General features: G+C 34.3%; 1 protein-coding gene across 8 annotated transcripts in view; it reads right to left on the reverse strand.

The window, feature by feature from the left end:
* Positions 1-24,519, reverse strand: part of LOC100399809 (spermatogenesis-associated protein 17) — a 213,970-nt gene that overhangs the window by 47,236 nt on the left and 142,215 nt on the right. For all 8 annotated transcript variants that reach the window (XM_078353498.1, XM_078353497.1, XM_054246471.2 and 5 more), the window contains 2 exons: positions 14,519-14,722; positions 6,758-6,906 (listed from right to left, as the gene is read on the reverse strand). In XM_078353498.1, the coding sequence (XP_078209624.1) occupies positions 6,758-6,906; positions 14,519-14,722 (353 nt within the window). The remainder of the gene's footprint in view (positions 1-6,757; positions 6,907-14,518; positions 14,723-24,519) is intronic.

The following is a 24,519-nucleotide window of genomic DNA, read 5'->3' on the forward strand; positions in this document are numbered from 1 at the left end:
ATCCTCAATGTCTATACCTTAAACCTGTAGAAGGCCCTTGAATTCTTCAGGATTTAAGGAGTTTTCTCAAATTTAGCTCATAATTTAAATTTAGCTTAGATTATAATTAATCTAAACACCAAAGTCTCACCTAGCAAGGTAGCCTCTTGATTTTATTTTATTTATTTGAGATGGAGTTTCACTCTTGTTACCCAGGCTGGAGTGCAATGGCGCAATCTCGGCTCACTGCAACCTCCATCTCCTGGGTTCAGGCAATTCTCCTGCCTCAGCCTCCTGAGTAGCTGGGATTACAGGTATGCACCACCATGCCCAGCTAATTTTTTGTCTTTTTAGTAAAGACGGGGATTCACCATGTCGACCAGGATGGTCTCAATCTCTTGTCCTTGTGATCCACCTGCCTCAGCCTCCCAAAGTACTGGGATTACAGGCTTGAGCCACCGGCCTCTTGATTTCAAAACCTTTTAGAAGAACACTTGCATTTATTTTCTTTTGCTGTTATAACAAGTCACCACAAAATTTGTAGCTTAAACAATATTATTAACTTATCATTCTGAGGTCAGAAGTCCAAAATAGGTTTTACTGGGCTAAAATCAAGGTGTTGGCAGGACTGCATTCCTTCTAGGGGATCTAGAAGAGAATCCATTTCCTTGCCTTTTATAACTTCTAGAGAAGGGCCTACATTCCTTGATGTGGCCCTCATGCCCCATCTTCAAAGCTGGCAAAGGTAAACTGAACCCTCCTCACATTGCATCACTCTGACCTCTTTTCATGGAGTCAAAATCTCTTTCTGCCTCCCTCTTCCACTTTTAAGGACTTTTGCCATTACAAAACTCACCCTGTTATGATAATCCAGGATAATCTCCCCATCTAAAAGTCCCTAATTTAATCAGACCTTTTTATTATATAAGGTAACATTCACAGGTTCCTAGGATTATGACATGTGGATTCTTTGGCAGGGCAATAGGGATTATTATGCCTAACCGAAAAATAATTGAAACTAGTTGGTTCTCATTTCTATTGTAATATCCCAAGTCCAGTGTACTTTGCATATAATTATAGCCTCCTGTATTAAGCCAGAATGTTTATGATTAACAGAAGATATTAACGTACACGACTTTTACACCTCTCATAAGACCTTAGTGAAGCCTATATTATAGCCTATGTCATATGATTTATAATTTTCCACTCCATTCCATTTCTGCTGTCTTACTGGGCAAATTAAACATTGACTTTTGTAGCTCTGGTACCATTATGGCCTCCCTTTTTCTCTACCCATTATTAATAATCATTTTGTTCTCTATTTTATCTAATCAACTTTCATGGTTTCATTTCATATTTGGAAATGTTCCTTGAAATCGTCCCCTCTGAAATTTTAAACCCCAAATTTTCTGATCACCATATCACATAGATAAGAAGTATATATAAGATTCTGTCATATTTTAATAAAGAAATAATAAATATACATATAATTGCATATGTAACCAAAAATTCTTGGATAGATACAAAAATTCTTCTTTGAATTTTTAAATGGATTTGAGGAGATTGCCAAATCAAAGGAATTAGAAAATTTCTAACAAAAACTAGAGAGAGCCAGGGACATAAAGAGGAATGAAAACAGCTCATTATCTCTGGAGCAGAGTTCTTTATGAAATATGACAAAGATTAGCTAAAGAAATCAGCTTGGATCAGATCCTGAAGAAACTGTGTTTTGCAATAAGAAATTAAACTTTATCCTAGAGGCAATAAAAAGCCATTGAAAGGCATTTTAGGTAATAGCATAATCGAATCTCTTTAGTGCTGGTGTGGTAAAATACACTGAGTGAGAGTAAGACTAGGTAGACTAGGTTGAAGGCATTTCATGGCAATTAAAGTTAAGGAATTCTAAGGGGCCTAAATTAAGATTGTAATAGTATAAAGGGGAAGAGAGGCTGAATTTGAGAAACACTTAAGGACTTGAGGACTTGATAGAATCTGGATGATGCTGAGGGAGGAGGTAACTCACAAATCTCTAACTTGTGCAGATAGCTGGTGATGCAGTTCACAGTCAACAAAAGAAGCAGGAAAGTGTGTTATTGCATTTAGCACATCGGGTGGACATACAAACAAAGACGGCAACTGAAAATGTAAATCTGAAATGCTGGATCAAGAGCGTAGAGATTTAGAATGGAAATCGTGGGCATAGAGGTGGTCAAGTCTGTCAAAGAGAAGCAACCATTCAAAGATTATACAGAGGAGGAAGAAGAAAGAGAAGATCAAATCCATCTATCATTTTAGTTCTAACCAGTTACCTATTAACAAAATTACTGCAATATTTTTCCTTGTGGGTTTTATTGCATCTACCATATTCTTCTCAAATACATTTGTCTCCCAATCAAATTTATATTATTTATATACCATCCACTTTCTCTCAAAAACCATAAATAATTTTCCACTACCTAGAGGATAAACCACCAACTCCTTGGTCTTTAACTTTTTTGCAATTTTTTTTTCTCTCGCCCTCTTATATAAACATTAGCCTATCAAATTTGTCTTGTCTTTGTTCCATCAACTTTTCCTACCATAGTTTTTCTTTTCATATCATCAACCTACTTTTGGCTATTTTCTGTTCTTTTCTCTATCAAAATCTCAACTGTCTTTTGCAGAATTCAACTCAGTTTTTTGTCTGTCAAGAATGCTTTCCTAGACCATCAGAGACCAGAGAAAACTTGACATTTTAAAAACATACACGTTGTCTGTTACACACACGTGACCATTTATCAAGTACTTGGTAAATCTCGCTAAAAATTTTGTTAGGTTTTCTGGTTTGGTTTCAAGCTATGTTAAGTTTCACGAGAGTAGAGGCTTTGTCTAATTTATTCACTGCTATGCCTCTAGAGCTTGGAACTATTCCTGACATGTAAACATCTGTTGAGTCAATAAATAATCATTTTATTTCTCACAATATTTAGATGAGATGAGACCTTCCCTAATATGGGTGGCTTTATAATTATTTATTAATTGCTTGTTTAGATTCCTGGCTTCATAAGGATAGGCATATACGTGAGAAAATAGTTTTCTCTGAGATGGCATGAGAAAATTGAAGGAGTTCCCTTAAAAACAAGAACAAATAAAACTTTAAAATGACTTCCAAAAATATTTCTGTAATCTATCTTTTATGTATGTATTATTATTGTCCAATTTCTTACATTTATTTTAAAGAAGATGTCTGACTAACAGCTATAACTTACCAGCCTGTGATTATTAAGAAGCATTTTGTCTTTCCTAACAGTTAACTAGGAACTCAATGTTATGAATTGTGTTTTCTCAAAATTTATATGTTGAGTTCCTAACAGCCAGTACCTCAACATGTTATCTTATTTTGAAAAAGGGTCTGACATAGTTTGACTTTGTGTTTGCTCCCAAATCTCATGTTGAGTTATAATTCTCATTGTTGGTGGAGGTATCTGCTCGGAAGCGATCGGATCATCAGGGTGGATTTCTGCCTTGCTGTTCTTAAGATGGTGAGTGAGTTCTCATAAGATCTGGTTGTTTAAAAGTGTGGTACTTCCCCCTTTGCTCTCTATCTCCTGCCACCATGTGAAGATGTGCTTGCTTTCTCTTCACCCTTCTGTCATGATTGTAAGTTTCCTGAGGCCTCCCAGCCATGCTTCCTGTACAGTGTTTGGAACTGTGAGTCAATTAAACTGCTTTTCTTCATAAATTACCCAGTCTCAGGTAGTTCTTTATAGCAGTGTGAGAACAGACCAATACAGGGTCTGGTAACACAGGCAGAGGTAACACATGCATATGAGGTCACAATGGAGTAGGGTAAGTCCCTACTCTAATATGTATGGTATCCTTATAGCAAAGACAAATTTGGACACAGACACAGATACAGGGAGAACACCATGTGAGGAAGGCAGAGATCAGAGGAATGCTTCTAGAAATGAGGAACATAAAGACTGATAGCAAACCACCAGAAGTTAAGGTAGAGGCATGAATGATTCTTACTCACAGAGAAGGAACCAGCAGCCCTGCTGACACCTCCCTCCTGGATTTCTAGCCTCCAGAATTGTGATACAGTACATTTCTGTTTTTTAAGCCATCTGTTTCTGGTACTTTGCTACAGAAGCCCTAGAAAACTAATACACTTAGAAAATTTGTCTTTTAGGCACATAAAGAGAAGCATTTAATGAGGTTAGAATGCTGTGGTGTAGCTCTGCTTATTGTCCTCCTCAACTTCCGGCTCTCCAGATTCAGGGATAAAATCCAGTCTATCTTTGGAATCTGTGATTTCTTACAACTTCTTTGATGTCTTACATGCAGAATCACATTTGTGGTTACAGAAAGCATGTTAATAATTCTCTTTTATTAAGACCTTACTATATTCCTGACACTTTATATTTATTTTCTCTTTCAATCCTCCTTACAACCTTTTAAGGTAACATTTCTGCTTCATCTTACAGACAGGAAAATAGTTTCAGGTAGGCTAAATTACTAACCTAAGATTATACTGCTGTTTAATGGAGCTAAGATTTGAGTTTATATAGATCTAGTTGCAAAGTTCACACTACTTCTTCTATAATACACTGCAATTTTCCGAATGATATGAAAACAAAAGAGCTAACTGTATTAAACTCTCAGATATAATGCTACCCTTTGAGTCCTTAAAATTAGAAATAAAAGCTCTACCTTCCTAGGTCTATATAGCAGGTTCCTGATATACTAATTTTAATTCCTTATAAGTAAAGTTGGTTTTGTGGTAAAGGACCCTGTGCATTAACAAACCATGCATCTTTGCAACAGGAATATATGTCATGGAATTCTTACCTGCAAAAATATAAAACCTGCATTTCTAGTATTTCTTTTGCCATGCAAGATACAATAATGCATTATCCAGTATACAAAAACCAAAATGGTTTCAGAAGAATCTATGAAAAAAATCAGTGTTTCAACTCTAATAATGGAATTATTCTTAGGCTAAAGACCAATACTTAGCTTAGTTGCAAAACATATAATAGCTTTGACCTGTAAGAAATTTTTTTAGCATTTCCAACTTGGTTTGTTTCTGATTGGTTGATAATCTTAGAAACACTTTGCAATCTCTAAAAGCTTCAGGGCAAAGGGTCATCAGCAACACTGTGGAAGTTGAAGATACGTACAAGTATTCCATGGAAAATACAAATTGAGCAACTTCAACTTTCTTTTGGGATAACATTGATAGCTGATCTTTCTAGGCTTACCAAAGCAAATAGTAAGAAATGATATCTCAGTATGTTTAATATACACTAATATCTGTAGAAAACCAATCAGATAACCAATAATTATTTCAATTATTTGTTTGAGCAATCAGTCTTGCTATTTTGTAAACCTTTGCATCATTGGAAATAGAAAAATAATTCTGAGTAATATAAATCTTTAGATTATCATCACTAAATTTTATATTCTGTTTGACAAGATCTGAGAAGCTTTAATCTTCTACAATATGTGTAGTAAAATGAATCTACCTCCTTAAAACTAATTGGAAAATAAAGTTCCTTATTTTCTTACTCATCATATATTGGGTTAACCCAATCAGTTATTGAAAGAATCTGCCGAACACTCCACAGCTAATTATTTCACTTCAAGTAATTGCTATAAAGTGAAAAATTTTATAAAAACTACCTGATATACCTGCCAATTTTGTCTTTGATATGTTTGTGTAAAAGTTTTTACTTTTCAAGTCTCTTCAGAATGTATAATTAAAATAAAGCATATTTTACCTGTACATATATATATATATATATATATATATATATATATATATATGTATGTATCTTCTAACTGTTAAAATAATCCGAAATCCACTACAAGGAATAAGAGGTAATTCTAATTTCTCTATATATCAAAACACAATTTTAAAATATTTTACAATTATTATATAAATTAGTATTGTAATATCATTAGCACATACATTATGTAAATACAATAAATAATTATAATTTTAAATGTTATATTTTGTATTACATCATAATTTATATTATACCAATATTATTATAATTAGTATTATATTAATGTCATAATGCCTTAGCATGTAAATAGTATTAAAGATATAAGAAATATTACAAAGATAATTATGAGGCATTATAGAATAATGACATAATAAAAACAAAGCCATAGATTTAAGATGGTCTGTTTACAAATTACATATGACTCTACTGATGACAAAATGTCTTAAGAGAGAGAAAGTGCCTGAGAGAAAGATGTATGAATTGAGATCCAAATCAATGGATGCTAATAAAATAATTTTAAATTACAGGCTATTAAATCATTCTTCATCTTTATCAGTCATCTTCCTCAGTTATACAGAAACTAACCTCTTTGAATATACCTGATTTATTAAAACAACAATGTTATGTCAATATATCAAAATGATATTTAGTTCACATTAAGAAAAATGTTTCTCTTGTATTGGATCTTATGGGTCTTATTTTAGGAGTATCATAAACATGTATGCTTTCAATACAGATAATTAAGAAAATATCTTCACAGATTATACATATTTATCCTCAAAATATCAATTTTTTTGTCTTTTGAGTTATCAAAAGAATTTTTGCCATCAATACCGACCTCATTTAAATTATTTGCATGTTGAAAAATTATTGCTTTGAAACTGGTCAAGGGTGGCTTTTTTTCTCACAAATAAAGGATTTTTTTTACAATATTAGGAAATGGAAAATATTAGAAAATGTAAGGCAGTAAATATGGCACATCTATTTTTGTTAAGCTAATAACTCACATATTGTCATTTACATTTCTCAGCCATTCCTTTCTTCTGAGCTCCTCTCTGGCCAACTTTAATTCATTGATTGGTTCTGCCACCCGCAACGTTGGCTCCAAAGGCTTGTAGCGTTGTTTTAATACTTCAGTGATACCTCGGAAGGGCCCCTAACAAGACAGGATGAAGAATATATTTTATTATGGAAGTTTTCTTCAAATGTATTATCGATGACCAAGGCTAGTAAACATCTACAAAGTATAGGAGATTTACTAAGTTACTTTTAGAACACCATTTGTTCTCTGAGTTAGAATATATATGACATAATACCACTTATTTTCAAGCAATGTTTACTCAAATAAAAGTAATTACATTTAAAAATTTTTGAATTAAATGGAAGTTTCCCCATTTACACAAAAGATCTTTGTGCTATAAGTGGTAAACTTGTTATAGGTTGCTTTGCTTTCTATTTTACAAAGCACATTTTGCTTGGTATAATTAACAAACAATGGTCTCCCTTTTTGAGTAAATACAAATATTAGGAAAAAATTCTAAGCAGAGCTTTCAAAAAGCCTTTCTATAGTATTTTTTTCATTAAGTTAAAAATGTTTGGTGAATGTCAAATCTTACATTTATTAGGCAGCCTCCTAAACATAGAAGAACCATAACTTTTATTTATTTTAAATGTTGTTTATTTAAAATTCTAAACTCTATTTTCAATTATTCTGATACCAATAGCAACCTTTCAATGACACAAATACTTAGCAGAGGAAAGTCCATAGCTGCACTGTGAAAAGTAACTTACAATATATCCTGCTTTCAAGTTACTTGTTATATATACTAGTTACTAAAATCCACTGGTTGACTAATTAGTATCATATTAGGCACAATGCAGATCAGAGACAGCTCAAGATTTTGCAGTGCCATTAATTACATATTGTATTTTTTTCATCACTATTGTGCAGGATACAAGTAATATAAAATGGACAAAGATTTCTAATCAAATTCTTTATTCTTAAAAATATCTTCTTTAAATAGGTTATCACTAACAAGACACAGCTGGAGTTACTGCAAGCACTGAGTGAAGACTGTGGGGTTAATAAAAAGAAATGATTCATGCCTCATTTATGTTCACTTATGTTTTACATTAATAGAAACCAATAATAGGAACCAGTTACCATAAAAGTCATGGACCGTAAATAACATAAATAGCAAATAAGTATCATCTAGTACTTTTCACAGCTGGACAGGAGGATTGGTGTATTTGAAAGTAGTTAATAAATTTTCATTGGAACTTTACTTTTTAAAGATACAGTAACATGATTCCAAGTCCACTATTAAGAAATCAAATGGGACTTCTTTTTTTTTTTTTTTAACTTATTTGGATCCTTTACTTTGACAAATCCTCTAATTTTAAAAAATTAATATTTTGTTGTATGACAAGGGGAAAACTAGTTCTCTATGCTGGTGTTCATCATATGTAAAATGGAATAATAACTACATCTCAGGATTCCTCTTAAGATGTGTAACATAATTAACACCCTTACCATGTACTCAGAACACAGTAAACACTCAAAATGGTACCCACTGTATTGTCATTGTTATTATTATTACCATTATAATTATTAGCTTCAACAAGAGTTTTTAAAAGGTTTTGAGCAATAGTAGCATCAACGAAATACACAATGGCCAAAGGCTATGACTTTGAAGAGGACAGCATTCACATGGAGCAATTGTCTTCTCGGTGGCCAAGCTATGCCTTCTAACCTTTGTTCATATGCAAACATAACACATGTTTACTTGTAGGCTTACTCTGCTACTTGTTCTGGAGCTTATTAGTTCTAAGGAGACTAGAAAGTGAAACAGAAGGAACCCTGCTTAAGATTAGAATAGAAGTTAACTCAGTCTTCCTTTTGGGTTCACTACCACATTTATAATCCCTGACCTTTCCGCAGTCATGTCCATATCCCTGTGTCTTTTCAGTGGCTGGTCCATACATTTGTATCTCAGACAATTAGCATCTTGCCTTTGAGCTCAATTGTCCTCCAGCTCCTTGGTTATTGAATTTGACACCAGCTGTTAAGTTTCTCTGATGTCAAATTTTTGTTCATTTATATTTCTTTTGAAAACCTGCCTTTTTTTGATATCAGGCAATCACCTATCCCAATAATACCTAGAGTGACATGGGAACCCAGATTTTGTAAATATATATCTGTATTTATATATCTATGTGTACCTTTCACCTATCAAGCTTTAGATCTGCTGATTGTACTTATTTCCAATTAATCCCTAATGCCTAGGTTATCCAAGACTCAACCTTACCCTACAGGTATTTCTGGACTCTTAGCTATGGGGTTTCAATGTTTAGTTTACCCTGCTTCTACCTAAGCCCTGGTTATCAGTGTCAGATATATTTATGTCTTACTGTGTTTTTCATAATTCATGTTATTTATAGTCATCTTGTATTTCTAAGCTTAATTATTAAAACCATAAAATCATCACAGATATTTTAAAAATTCACCTGACAAGTAGAGCTACTCTGGCTAGAGTACAAATATCATTTGGGCATAATATCAAATGTCACCAATGAGTTATATACTTTTCTATTATTGGGTAACATACAGGAATATGGCTCAGAAAAAAAAAAACATAAAACAATCCCATTTTGGGAAAAAGAAAAAGAATTAAGGAAAGAAAGAAGAAGGGAAAGAGAAAATAAAAAAGAATGAAGAAGAATAGGAAGGAAAGAGGCAAAGCAAAAATGAGAGTAGACGGTGTGAGAAAAGATGACAGAAGGAAGATGGAGAAGGAAGGAAAGAGAAGAGAATGAAGAGCAGGGCTGCGGGGATGACATGGCCACAGGAAGAGGAGGAGGAACTTAAAGTAGAAAAGGAAGGTGACAGAGGAAGAAGGAAAGGAAAACAACGAAGGAGAAAATAATAGAGAAAAGAGAGGAGAAAAAAAGGAAGAAAGAAAAATATTAGTAGAGATCATTATTTTGTAGCACGCTAGATAAATGTAATTCGGGAGCATATATTAAGTATACATATATACATATATAAATACATATTTTTAATTCCTCCATATATTTATAAATTTCATATATAAATATATATATTTATGAATATATAAAAAATAAAATATATTTATATATTTCATGTATAAATATATATTTCTGTCTCTACACACACACGTTGTTTTACAAATGTGTGTATTTTTCTATTTTTATACTTATATCATACATATATATATAACTTTCATATGGGCTGATATACCATTTATACATACATATATTTAATATATCTATACATCATCCATATATTATTTCTATATATCTATATATACCTTTCACCTATGTATTCCACAGACACTAAATACACTTAGGTATATATAAATATGTGTAAATAGAAGGTATGGAGAAAGAAAGCCATGGTAAGAAACGAAAATCATTGTACGGATGTTGTATTCAGAAATAGAGATGAAGAATGAATGCTAACAAGTGTAGAAGAAGCCACATCATAAAAGTATATTAAAAGCAGGGCAATAAAACAAATGTAATAACATTATAAAAAACCTATACAATAATATTACATGTTTAATGGTTAATGTTGTGAATATCGTATAGTGTGGTGGTTTGATTCACATGAACTTCGTGGTGTTTCCAGCTTAGAAATATTTACATGCTCTTATTTTATTCATGCCATGTAATTTTCACATTTCCTAAAATATTGTATGAAAAATTACTCTATGAATTCCATGTAGTACCAGTAGTTATACAAATGAATATAGTAGGCAATGTGGATTATTAAAAATTTAAATATGCAATGTTATATCTACCTTAACTGCTTTTGAACAGTTATTACATTTAACACACTGAACACTTAATATAGAACCAATGGAAATGCTAGAGTTGCTATTTTCTTGATAGAATATTAATAAATTTAACTACTTGATGCAGTTATATGTTTTATATGCAATGTGATGATTGCTTGCACTAACAGAAAAATAGTAATGTACATAATTCAAAATAACAAAAATTCAGTTATTCATAATATAAAATTCATTTTATATTTACATTAAAACTATTTTAAATGCTTTTACTAGAATATTGATATAACTCTTATTTAAAAGGGAATAATGAAATCATACTCTGAAGATATATTCCCCAGAAAACGGAAAATTTTCCTACTATCTCTCTTTTGTCCCCTTGTTCACTCCACCATGCTTGTCAATCCATTTTAGAAAAGGAAAGAATTGTCAGATTCCCATAAATGTATTCGTTTACTAGGTAATTAAGAACACTAATAACATGGGCCTGGAGTGATGGCTCATTCCTGTATTCTCAGCACTTTGGGAGGCCGAGGCAGGTGGATCACTTAAGGTCAGGAGTTCAAGACCAGCTTGGCCAACATGGTGAAACCCTGTCTTTCCTAAAAATACAAAACTTAGGAGGGCATGGTGGCAGTCACCTGTAATCCCAGCTACTTTGGAGGCTGAGGCAGGAGAATAGCTTGAACCAGGGAGGCAGAAGTTACAGTGAGCTGAGATCCCACCACTGCACTCTAACATGGGTGACAGAGTGAGACTCCATCTCAAAAAATGAATACTGATATAAATAGAATATGATAGTGTTTGGAAAACTCTGCCCCTACCGCGAAAGCTCTCTCTCTCTCTCTTTCCCTCCCCCACAAAGAGGCTCCCTTATCTCTCACTTTACATACCAGCCCTAGCCCTCCCGCCGCCCAGCTTCCTGCCCAGCAGTTCAAACTGACCAACAGTTGCCCACCACCTCGGCTTTCGGCTTCCCCACTCCCTCAGCCCTTCAACCCCCTATAAAACAACCCTGCCCCTCTGAGCGGCGCAGCCATTTTTCCTTTTCGTCCCGGCTGGCCCGCCCGGAGGCTCGTTTCTCTCAATAAAGCCTGAACTTAAGGACTTTCTCCTAGCCTGCAGTCCGGTTTCTTTCCCAATGAGCCCAGTCTTCCTGCAGAGGGTAGGTCGGTCAGATAGGAACTGAATCAGAGACGAAGAAAAAGAGAAAGCAGTTTAAGGGAGAAACTGACTATAGATTTTCAATTATATTTTATAGCTCCTTCTCTAAGATAGTATAACCACCTGTTAATAGTATTATCAGTTAGCAGCTTTGAGAAAGCCAAAAAAAAAAAAAAACTAAAAATAAAGGGAATTAAGGATGTAATTAAATTATAGATAATGGAAACACAACATTTATCACAAATCATTACAGTAAAGTGGGAAATTTTCAATGACACAGAATGTAGGACTATCTTATTGCCAGGATGATTCAATGGTTGGGGGTATAAAAGGCAGTCTCTAAGATGACCCCCAAGGGCCCCTGCCTCCTGGTATTCATGCCTTATGTAGTCTTTTGCCCTTGAGTATAAAATAGACATATTCATTTCTAACAGATAGAACATGGCAGAAGTGATAGGATATCACTTCCAGCATTAGCTTTATAAGCCTGTGGCTTCTGTTTTGAAAGTTGTCTCTCACCATCCCTAGGATCACTCGCCCAGAGGGAAGTGAGCTACCATGTGCTGAGGCAGCTCTGTGAAGATGCCAATGTGAGGAGGGGCTGAGATATGACAATACCCAACCATGTAAGTGAGGGAACCAACCAAGAGAGTCTCACTGCCCTCCTATTCCCACCCTCCATCTTAGCCTTCAGATGAGATCATGGCTCTAGCTGACATCCTTTTGTTTTTTGTTTTTGTTTTTAATAGAAGCAGGGTCTCACTATGTTGCCCAGGCTGGTCTCGAACTCCTGGGCTGAAGTGATCCTTCCACCTCACCCTCCCAAAGTGCTGGGACTACAAGCATGAGCCACTTTGCCTGGCCTGGTTGACATCTTGACTACAACATCCTGAGAGAACTTGAGTCAGAGGCACCCTAGGTACAACCAAAGGCTGTACCTAGAATGGCAAACCCACAGAAACTGTGAAATAGCAAATTTATTTTGATTTAACCCATTAGATTTTGGATTAATTTATTATACAGCAATATAGATACACAAGGGCATGCCAATGTAGGGAATTAATGGTCAGGAGTTCTGGGAGTTTAACTGTGAGCCAAATCTAACCCTATTCGAGGTTGATACTACATGGTGGCAGTTTAATTATTGATGGGAATGATAGACCTGTTGCTCTCTGAGACTTGTAGGATGGTGACAATCATCACTCACCCCACCCCACTCTACCCTTCAGCCTCAGGAAGTCATTTGCCAACCCTGTTCTACCACAATCCAGTTACAGTGAAGATTTCCCATCTCTACCATGAGTCTTGCTTTGTTTTGAGCTCTCTCTAAACCTCAAATTCACATTTTTAAAATTACTCAAACCCAAGTTATGTTTAAAATGGTATATAAAGACATACAGCATCAAATGAGAGGTAAAATTCAATAAAATTGATAATACATATGTTCCCAGCTACAAGTTACAAGTGTAACCTGTATATCAAATATAACCTATATATCAAGTATAACCAAGTATACCAAGTGCTATAACAATATTTTTACATAAAAAAATCTAGATTCTAGGAAATAATCCATGTTTTAACTTCCTATTAAATGTAATAAGATTCTCAACATCACTAACAATTAGAAAAATGTAAATCAAAACTGCAACAAGATACTACTTTACATCCATTAGGATGGCTACTACATATATATTTATACATATTGTTGGTGAGAATGTGGAGAAATTGGGACCCTTGTACCCTGTTGATAGGAAAGGAAAATGTATACAAATGCTATGGGAAACAGTATGGCAGTTCTCAAAAATTAAAAATGTAATTACCATATAATTTGGCAATTCCACTTCTGAATATATTCTTCTTCTTCTTTTTTTTTTTTTTGAGATAGAGTCTTGCTCTGTCACCCAGGCTGTAGTGCAATGGTGCAATCTGCGCTCACTGCAACCTCCACCTCCTGGGTTCAAGCAATTCTCCTTCCTTAGCCTCCCAAGTAGCTGAGATTACAGGTGCCTGCCACCACACCCAGCTAATTTTTTGTATCTTTAGTAGAGACGGGATTTCGTCATGTTTTCCAGGCTGGTCTTGAACTCCTGATCTCGTGATCTGCCTGCCTCAGCCTCCCAAATTGCTGAGATTACAAGTGCCTGCCACTACGCCTGGCTAATTTTTGTATCTTTAGTAGAGGTGGGTTTTACCATGTTTGCCAGGCTGGTCTTGAACTGCTGACCTTGTGATCCACCTGCTTCAGCCTCCCTAAGTGCTGGGGTTACAAGCGTGAAGCACCACCCAGCCAAGTATATCCTTAAAATAAATGAAGACACAATCTCAAAAAGATCTTTTACACCCTTGTGCACAGCAGCATTGTTCACAACAGCTAAAGTGTGGTAGCAATTCAAATGCCTATTGGAGGATAAATGGATAAGTACAATGTGGTATGTACTTAAAATAGAGTATTATTCAGCCTTAAGAAAGAAGGAAATTTGCACATATTCTTCAACAAAGATGAACTTTAAGAACATTGTGCTAAGTGAAATAAGTCATGTCAGGGGATGGGGCAAATGAAAATGGAAAGCTGTTTAGTGGGTCTAGTGTTTCAATCTTGCAAGATGAAAAGAGTTCTAGTAACAGATGATTGCATAAAAATATGAATGTACTTAATGCCACTAAAGTGTATAGTTAACAGGGTTAAATTAAGATAGAAAATTATATGTAATGTGTTTTATCATAATATAAAAAGTATAAAAATAGCAAGAATAAAATTAATAACAGAATCCTCATACAGCAAATTAGTACCTGACATTTCTTTCTATTAATAGGTGGTAGAATTTCAGACCGAGGAAAAGAACGGGTGCTTGTACAAGCAAGCCAGTCAGTAAGGCTGGTGGAATCCTTCTGCTTAACTTTAGGTCTATGGTGTGTTAAAGGCTTTGCCTTCTGTAATTGCAGCTCCCATGGATCAGGCTCTTTTCTGAATGGTGAATTGTATATTCCTGGAATCTAAAGAAGAAGAAATCAATTTTGATTTTTATCTTTAATTTTCACATGAAATAAAAGAAAAATGCAGTTTTACCATGCAATTTTTTATGTTTAAAGAATATTTTAAACTACAACTGTAGTTCTTAACTGTAGCTCTTAACTGTAGTTCTTAGAGTTGGACTTCAGATTTACCTAAGGAGATTTTTAAAAATACTCATACTTTGTCTTTACTCTAGACCAACAATTTTAGTATCTTTCAGGATTGAGCACTAAATATTTTAAAAACTAGTGAGCTAAAGTTCCTACCTGTCACACAGCCTTTTCACATCATTATACTTCAGAAAAAATTACAGTAAGCCCCAAGCCATTCATTCTGTGTTCTAACTATATGCAATGTATATTTAACCATATGAGTGAGTCACATATTCACTCACAGAAAGTCAAATATACAATGCTTAAACAAGTTTCAGATACAAAATATGTACTCAAATATTTGATTGATTATTTTAATTATTATTCATTACACAACCTAAGGGCAGCTATCTTAACTTTTATACTTTAACATACAAACTGGTATCACCTAATCATAATGCTATAGGTATCACCTATAATGATGTCTGTAGCCTATAACATAGACTATAAAACTACATTATATATCACTTAAAATAATAATAACCATCATCATCCTGTATAAATAAAATCTTGTATTAATAAAAATAATAATCCTGTATTTCATGAGTTGTGTTCACACGGTTAGGTGCTATGCTTCTGTAGTGTCCTATTATCCTTGCTGTTCTATCACTGACTTTGTCACATACTGTATCAAAATAGTCAAAAGTGCCTAACATACAACAGAGGTTCAACAGATGTTTGTGTGTCAAACGTTAAGTCAAATTTAGCAGATGTCCATTTTTGAAAATTTAATGTTGTTTGAGTATACAAACTTCACAGAATGAAATTTTGAGGGTATTATATTTTAATAGTATTAGATACCAATCTTTGCTATATGGTTCCATGAAGCCTTATATCAAAATATATACACATGTGACTATGTAAATATCATACACAAATGCATACTCACAAGGAGAAGTTACATTTTAAAGGGCAGTTTGACTTATTTGGTTTCTTAGTAGACACTCTGGACTATATAAAGAATATATCCATTAAATTTATTTGTTCTTACTAAAAATGTGATTTCTCTTATGCCGTCAGCATATCTATAAACGTGCCTGTTTGCTATAGTTACTTTATGGAATCAGCAGTTCCAAAGCATTAACTAAGACAGCTGTCTTGGAAAAACTATCTGAAAAGTTTATATTTCCAGCCTAACTCAACAATAAGTGTTAACCTCTATCAAATATCTACCCAAGCTAGATTCAATGTCCTACCCCAAATGCTTCCTTACTATGGAAATAACCACCACAACACCTGTCATATTACACTGTTTCAAAATTACATTTACATGTATGTCTTCCATGAGCTAGCAGTTGGAGCACAGAGCATCTGTTCCAGGTATTTTTGCAACCCCAGGGCCCAGCAGGGTACTTGACACTTAGTAGGCACTCAATAAATGAATGTTAAATGCTCATCTAGAATAACAATGCATAGTTCAGAAAAGCTCATGAAAACCTCTATTTTACTCTTGCTTTCCTAAGCAACATAAATATCTTAATAAAAAGTTTGAGACTTACTTCAAAATCGTATTGCCTGCTTTCAAAGAATATACAGATTATAACATTTTTCTCTTTCTTAACAGAACAGTTTCAATTTGCTTTTAAACACATTGTCAAAGACCTACTTGAGGCACCTCCAAACTCAAATTTTCTTATTCTATAATTGGAGACTGAATTTTATTGGATACGAAAGAGTTAATGGAAATGCATTTACACCTTTAAAAATATTTTTGTATGGCTCTTCTTTGAGCTTTATTCTCTATTACAATTGACACAAGAAAAACACTGTGCTGAAAAACATTAAAGACAGTTATATAAACCATTTCTAATGTCATGTTAACATTTTCTCACTATAACAGTAAATGTAGACAAGGTATATACAGACAATAGATTTCTGTGGACAGTAATTTTTAAGTCAATGGCAATTATAAAGATAATTTCTAGGGTGATTTTCTAAGATGAGAATTTATCGATTATAATGAAAAAAATAAATGTTATATTTTTAAGATACTACCATGACATAAAGTATAACTGAATGTACAGTCTATAAAAATGATATGAGAATAACATTCTGATCAGTGATGATCAGATAAACTGAAGTCTGTCAGTTTTTTGTTAACATTTTTAAAACCTTACAGATTAAAATATTAAAATACATACAATTTAGCTAGATTATAATTTATCAGTTGAAAATATCTACCTACCCGAATGACAACTACCAGCTATTAACTTTACCCCATTAGAAATCCTCTTTGATTTCTTGCACATTTGCATGCACGTGTATACATAGGCTAGATGGGAAATGCAAATGAATCGGTAGATATGATAGCTTTCTTAAATTATATTTTGCAACCTATTTGAAGACCTCCTCATGTGTATTCTCTCTGCAATTCAACTCAAATATAGATCAAAATATATTTTAATTGAATTTCAAATGTATCATTTAAAGTCTTCAAGGTGTCAGTATTTTAGAAATTAATTTAATACTTTTGCTAACTTATGTCAATAAAAACAGTCCAGCACTCCCTCAATCCCTACAGCAAGCAAATACCCTATTTATTTATATTGATACAGTATTCATTTACTTATTATATCTTTAAGTAAATAAAACAACCTTAACATACTATTGTCTCAATTGCCATATTTCATCATTTGTAAGCCACTTATGAAGAATGATTTGTTGTTGATTTTTAAAAATATTACCATGAGTCACAAAGACAGGGTTAATCCTAAGGGACTGTGGCATATTTTTCAGTTTTCACATTTTTCACAACTTAGAAGGACTACTGCCAAGCTAGCTTTGGGGACTTCATTTTCAGCAATAATTTTCTAGAGTGACCAACACTATGGGGAAATCTGTGCTGTTTAAAAAAAAAGAAAAAGCCTACAACTGAGTTATTTGCAGTACTGTCATGCTAACATTCAACTCAATAAGACCCAAGAAATCTCAGGAGAGGACTCTGCTATTAGCTTCTTACTGACCTCCTTGCATCAGGCCCTGCTGCTGACTGGTGGCCCAGTGGTGAATATGGCAAATGAGGTGTGAAAGCACTGATTTTTTTTAAAGGCTATGATTCTGACTCGTCAAAAGGGGCAATGAATTATATAATAGATATATATTTTTCTTGAATTCCCCCCTTCAGACTCTCCATCATGGAAACTTAAGTATGACCTAGAATATTAATTATGTCAGGTTGAGCAACGAGCAAATGTACCATTTGTTACCCAGTCACCCTTAGCATTACATTAATATTTGAACCATTCCATATTTTTAACAATCTATCAATTGGCTCTTTTCTTCTCAGTTTTTATTCTTATACTTAAGTGTTATATGGAAAGGTGTTAAAGAGGTATAATTGATTTGAAAATAAATGGATATACTTGTTTTTATTTGGAACATCTACTATTTTATTCCATGAAAAACATTTCTGTGGCCATTTTCCACTTGCACACTGACTTTTATTTTGTAATTGCCTGGAGGAAGCTATAGTCTAATCTTTTTCTCTTCTCTTTGTTATCAAGGAGTACTTTTAAAACAAATTTCTGTGAAATAGGAAGAATAGGACACAGGATTGTGTGCACCTACAATTCCCAAATCACGATTACTAATGTTCTAATTTCATATTTTAATATAACAGAAATAATAATTTCCCATGATTTCCAAGGAACTGCTTATTCCAGGTATGAGGAATGATTAAGTATTCAGGATAGGTGGAAGAATTCAAGTTTTAGTTCTACAAGTAACAATTACACAGCAAAAAAAGGGGGGGCTTACAGCAAATAGGAATAAAATTTAAAACTATTTTCTTGTCTCGATTAAAAATTTCTGAATACCATGAGAGAGAAACAGTTCTTAAAGAAGAACTATCTAAAATATGTTTGGGTTCTAAGTTTTAATAACATATGCTTTTAAAAAATAATATACTCAGCCAGTAAAGAAGAGTAGTAAAGATCTCTCTCTAATAACTAGAAAAGTAAAAGTGGGCCAGAGAACTGTGAATGAAATATTTGCTAGGGTAGGGACTGCTTAGTCAACACTGACCAATGCACTTCATCATAATTATCAGGACATACTACTGCCAGGGGATTTATAAAAATCCCACTCAGCAAATAATTGCCCTGCTGTTAGGAGATAGTCAGAGTGTTAACACACTGTCACAGTCCAGCATTTAGTAAGATATTCTACATTCAATTACTCTTGCTAAGAACTAAAAGGAAACTTGGTCATTTCTCAGCTACAGCAGTTATGCTTCCACGCGCATTTCAGAAAATAACCCTCAGATAGTACTCCAGGTGGAATAACAATTGCATGGAAACATTAGGGATTCACAAAGGATACATCTGGTCAGAACGTGTCTATATAAAGGAGTATTCTTAAAAATTATAACTGATGACAAATGCTTTTAGTCTTCTTTGTTTTACTTCAGTCAAGAAAGAATTTTTAAATGTATTGAGCCATATTACAGAGTGAGGTCACTTTAAACATGGATCCCAGAAAGTTGAAAAAGTAACTTAAAAGTAACTTGAAGGGGTCATTTGGAGTTCTTCCAAGAACTCAAGCCCTAAAGAATGCCATCAAAAGGAGCATTTCAGCCAAGATCATGAGTTTGTTTGTATGCTTCTTTTTTTTTTTTGAGACGGAGTTTCGCTTTTGCTACCCAGGCTGGAGTGCAATGGCGCAATCTCGGCTCACCGCAATCTCCGCCTCCTGGGTTCAGGCAATTCTCCTGCCTCAGCCTCCCGAGCAGCTGGGATTACAGGCACGCACCACCATGCCCAGCTAATTTTTTTGTAATTTTAGTAGAGACGGGGTTTCACCATGTTGACCAAGATGGTCTCGATCTGTTGACCTCGTGATCCACCCGCCTCGGCCTCCCAAAGTGCTGGGATTACAGGCTTGAGTGTATGCTTCTTCTAAGACCATTCTTTCTGAATTTCTCAGGGGTGCATATTAAGGGTATTTCAAAAATAATAACTGCATTCAGCTTCAGTTTGTTTGGAGAATTCTAGCACTCCTCAGAGGAATATAGTGCAAGGGGCAGGTAGATCTATTAAAAAATTCACCTTTGGAAGTTTCTCCTAACTATGGTCCTATACCATCTTCATTCTGGAACACATTCATTTTTCCTCATGTATTTCATACACCAAAGATACAGTTTGATTTTTTTCTCACATGATAGAAAATATATATTGCAAATGAAATTATGTAGCTGGTTAACCAAAATATATATCTTTAGAAATCATTTTGATATCTTCATCTGTATGATCACACATTAAACATTCTAATGAAATGTTGATTAAAATGAAGACATTTAAATAAAATACTGAGAAAGGGTCCACCTTGCTAGACCCAAAATAGGAACAGAAGTGAATAAAAGTTATTACTCCCATCAAGCTGTTCTCAGTGGTGGGGAGGGTGGGATTAGGAGAATGGTTTTGTGATTTGACTATTATATAACTAGCTGGTAGTAAGTGTCATCTAAAAACTGTTGAAGAGGTACATGTTAAAGGCTGTAGTAAAAGTATAGGTCCTTTAGAAATCTCTGTATAAAAAGTATGCGCATTCATTCTAAAAGGGGTAGAACTTTGCAACAAAGAAAAGAAAGACATTCAAGGCCAACAGAATCATAAAAAAAAATGAAGGCCAGGCGCAGTGGCTCAAGCCTGTAATCCCAGCACTTTGGGAGGCCGAGGCGGGCTGATCACAAGGTCAAGAGATCGAGACCATCCTGGTCAACATGGTGAAACCCCGTCTCTACTAAAAAAAAAATACAAAAAATTAGCTGGGCATGGTGGCGCATGCCTGTAATCCCAGCTACTCAGGAGGCTGAGGCAGGAGAATTGCCTGAACCCAGGAGGCAGAGGTTGCGGTGAGCCGAGATCACGCCATTGCACTCCAGCCTGGGTAACAAGAGTGAAACTCCACCTCAAAAAAAAAATAAAAATAAAAAAATGAAGACATGGTTGTGGGAAACCATACACCTCTGTTAAAGAAACATGAAGGTGGCCAGTTTAGCATGAGGCTATTGTTAGAGATGAGCTTGTAAAGATTGGGGTCAATTCTAGAAGGCTGAAGACTTGGACTTAATTCTACATAAAATCAGAATCTCTCTATTTTCACATCTCCTTTAAAAGGTAAATTCAGAAGAAAGTCTGAAGCAGGCCATACTGGTGGTGAAACTTGAAGATTTAGCCTCTGTGGAAATACAGGCAAAATACAAAGACAAAAATAAGCATTAGAAGCAGTCTCAGATGTGGCTGGAATGTTGTAATGATCAGACCAGGATTTAATATAACTAAGATTAATATGCTAAAGGCTTAATAAATAAAGTACACAGCATTCAAGAAAGATGGCCAATATTTCCATGTCTGTAAGTAGAAAGATGGAAAAACTATTAAATAAACAACACTGTAACAGAAATGCAGAATGTCTTTGATGGGTTTGTTAGTAAATTGGACATGGTTGAGAAACAAATCTCTGAACTTGAGAATATGTTAGTAGAAACCTCCAAAATGGGAAAGCACAGAGAGGAAAGTCTGATAAAAATGAAACAGAATATCCCAAAGCTGTGGGACAAATACAAAAGGTATAACATATGTGTAATAAAAATAACATAAGGGGAAGAGTGAGAGAAAGGGACAGAAGAAATATTTAAAGCAAGAAAGACTGGGAATTTACCCAAATTGATGTTAGACATCAAGCCACAGACCCAGAAAGCTCAATAAAAATCAAGCAGAATAAATTTTTAAAAGAACAGAACCACAGCAGGCAAATTACATTCAATTTCAGAAAATCAAAGGTAGAGAAAAAATCTTTAAAAAAGCCAAAGAAAAAAACACATTACCCTAAGAGCAAAGTAAGAATTTTACATCCAATTTCTCTTCAGAAACCATGCAAGGAGGAAGAGAATAGAGCGAAATATTTAGAGTATTAGAAAAAAATGCCACCAGCCAAGACTCTACCCTGTGAAATTCTCCTTCAAATATAAAGGAGAAATAAAGACCTTCTCAGATAAAGAAAAATCAAGAGAATGTATTGCCAGTTGACCTACCTTACAAGAAATACTATAAAAACTTTTCAGAGAGAATGAAAATTAAATATCACAATGTTCTCACTTAACGAATGGGAGCTAAACATTGAGTACACATAGACACAAAGACGGGAGCAATAGGCACTGGGGCCTATTTGAGGGGGAAAAGAAAGGAGAAGCATAAGGGCTGAAAAACTACTTATGAGGTACTATGCTCACAACCTGGGTTACAAAATCATTTGTATATCAAACCCCAACAACACACAATTTACCCGTATAACAAACCTGCACATGTGCCCCTGAACCTAAAATAAAAGTTGAGAAAAGACAAGGAAAAAAAGAAAGAAAATGATATATGTTAGTAACTCAGATCTACATTTAAAAAAAAAAAGGGAAGATCAGAGAAGGAATAAATCAAGGTAAAATGAAACTTTTATTTTTATTATTCTTAATTGATCTAACAGAGAAGTTTGTTCAAAATAATAGCATCAAGGTATTCAATTATGATGCATATGTATATCAATGCTTATGTATAAGTATAATGAATGACAATAATAATACAAGAGATGGAAGGAAGAAATGAAAATTATTTTGCTATTATTAGGTACTTGTATTACCTATGAAGTGGTATAGTGTTACTTGAAAGTGGAGTTGGATGACTTGCAAATGTGTATTGCAAACTTTAGGGCAACTGCCAATTAAGTTTAAAAAAGAAGAATAGCTTACATACTAGAAAGCAGGGAAAATGGGATAATATAAAATATGCAGATAAGGCAAAAAGTGGTGGCTCACGCCTGTAATCCCAGCACTTTGGGAGGCTGAGGTGGGTGAATAACAAGGTCAGTAGTTTGAGGCCATCCTGGCAACCATAATGAAACCCTGTCTCGACTAAAAATCCAAAAAGAAATTAGCTGGGCATGGTGGTGGGTGCCTGTAGGCCCAGCTACTTGGGAGGCTGAGGCAGGAGAATTGCTTGAACCCAGGAGGCAGAGGTTGCAGTGAGCCAAGATTGTGCCATTGCACTCCAGCCTAGGCAACAGAGCAAGAGTCTGTCAAAAAAAAAATGCAGTTAAAATTACAAAAAAAAAAAAAGAAAAAGAAAAAGAGTGTAAGACAAAGTAAGCAAAGAACAAGGGGCACAAACAAAATTCAATATCAAATATGGTAGATATTAATCAAACTAATATATGTATCTAATATCAATAATCACTTTAAACATTAATGGCCTAAATACATCAATTAAAAGATAGAGATTGTCAGAGTGGATAAAAAAGAAGACCCAATTATAAGTAATCTAAAAGAAAACCACTTTAAATATAAAGATACATATAGATTAAAAGTAAAGGGCAGAGAAAGATATACCAGGCCAACACTAATCAAAAGAAACTGGTAGTAGCTATATTAATTTCAGGTACAGCAGACTTCAAAGTAAGGAAAATTATTAGGGATAAAGAGGGGAAATACATAATGATAAAGCACTCAATTTCCCAAGACACAATAATTTGTAAAGTGTATATGCCTAGCAACAAAGCATCAAAACATGTGAGGCAAAAACTGTTAGCTGTAAGTAGAAATAGATCAATCGACTATTATAGTGGGAGAATTCAACAACTCTCTGTCAGAAATGAATACATCTAGCAAGCAGAAAATCAGTAAGGACATAGTTGAATTCAACAGCACCATCAATCAACTTAATATAATTGGCATTTATAGACTACTGCATCCAAAAACAGCAGAACATACATTCTTCTCAGACTCATATAGAACAGTCACCTAAACACTCACACAGGAGACTCATCCTGGGCCATAAAACACATCTTAACAAATTTAAATGAACAGAAATCATACAAAGTATCCTGAGTGTAATTAAACTAGAAATCAATAACAGAAAGATAGCTGGTGACCTCCCAAGTACTTGAAGATTAAACAACACACTTTAATACATGGGACAAAAAAGAAACCTCAAGATAAAATTTTTGATATTTTAAAATAAATTAAAATATAGCTTATCAACATTTGTGAGATTCAGCAAAAGCAAGGCTTAAAGGAAAATTCATTGCCTTGAATGTATATATTAGAAAAAATATAAAATCAATAATCTAAGCTTCCGTATTAGGAAACTGGAAAAAGGAGAGTAAGTTTATTCCAAGATAAGCAGAAGAAAAGAAGTAATAAAAATTAGAGCACAAAGCAGGGCACAGTGACTCACAACTGTAATCCCAGCACTTTGGGAGAACAAGATGGGTGGATCACAAGGTCCAACCAACAAGGTGAAATCCTGTTTCTACCAAAAATACAAAAATTAGCTGGGCATGGTGGCACATGCCTGTAATCCCAGCTTCTCAGGAGGCTAGGGCAGGAGAGTTGCTTGAACCTGGGAAGCAGAGGTTGCAGTTGAGCCCAGATTGTGACACTGTACTCTAGCCTGGGTGTCAGAGCAAGGTTCTGTCTCAAAAAAAAAAAAAAAAAAAAAGAATAATATAACAATATTGAAAACAGAAAAAACAATAAAGAATATCAACAAACTGAAAACCAAAAGCTGGTTCTTTGGAAAGATAAATAAAATTGATAGTCCTCTATCCTGGCTAACAACAACAACAACAAAAGATGCAAA

Source organism: Callithrix jacchus, chromosome 16 (genome assembly GCF_049354715.1).
Source record: "Callithrix jacchus isolate 240 chromosome 16, calJac240_pri, whole genome shotgun sequence".
In the NCBI taxonomy this organism is placed as follows: domain Eukaryota; kingdom Metazoa; phylum Chordata; class Mammalia; order Primates; family Cebidae; genus Callithrix; species Callithrix jacchus.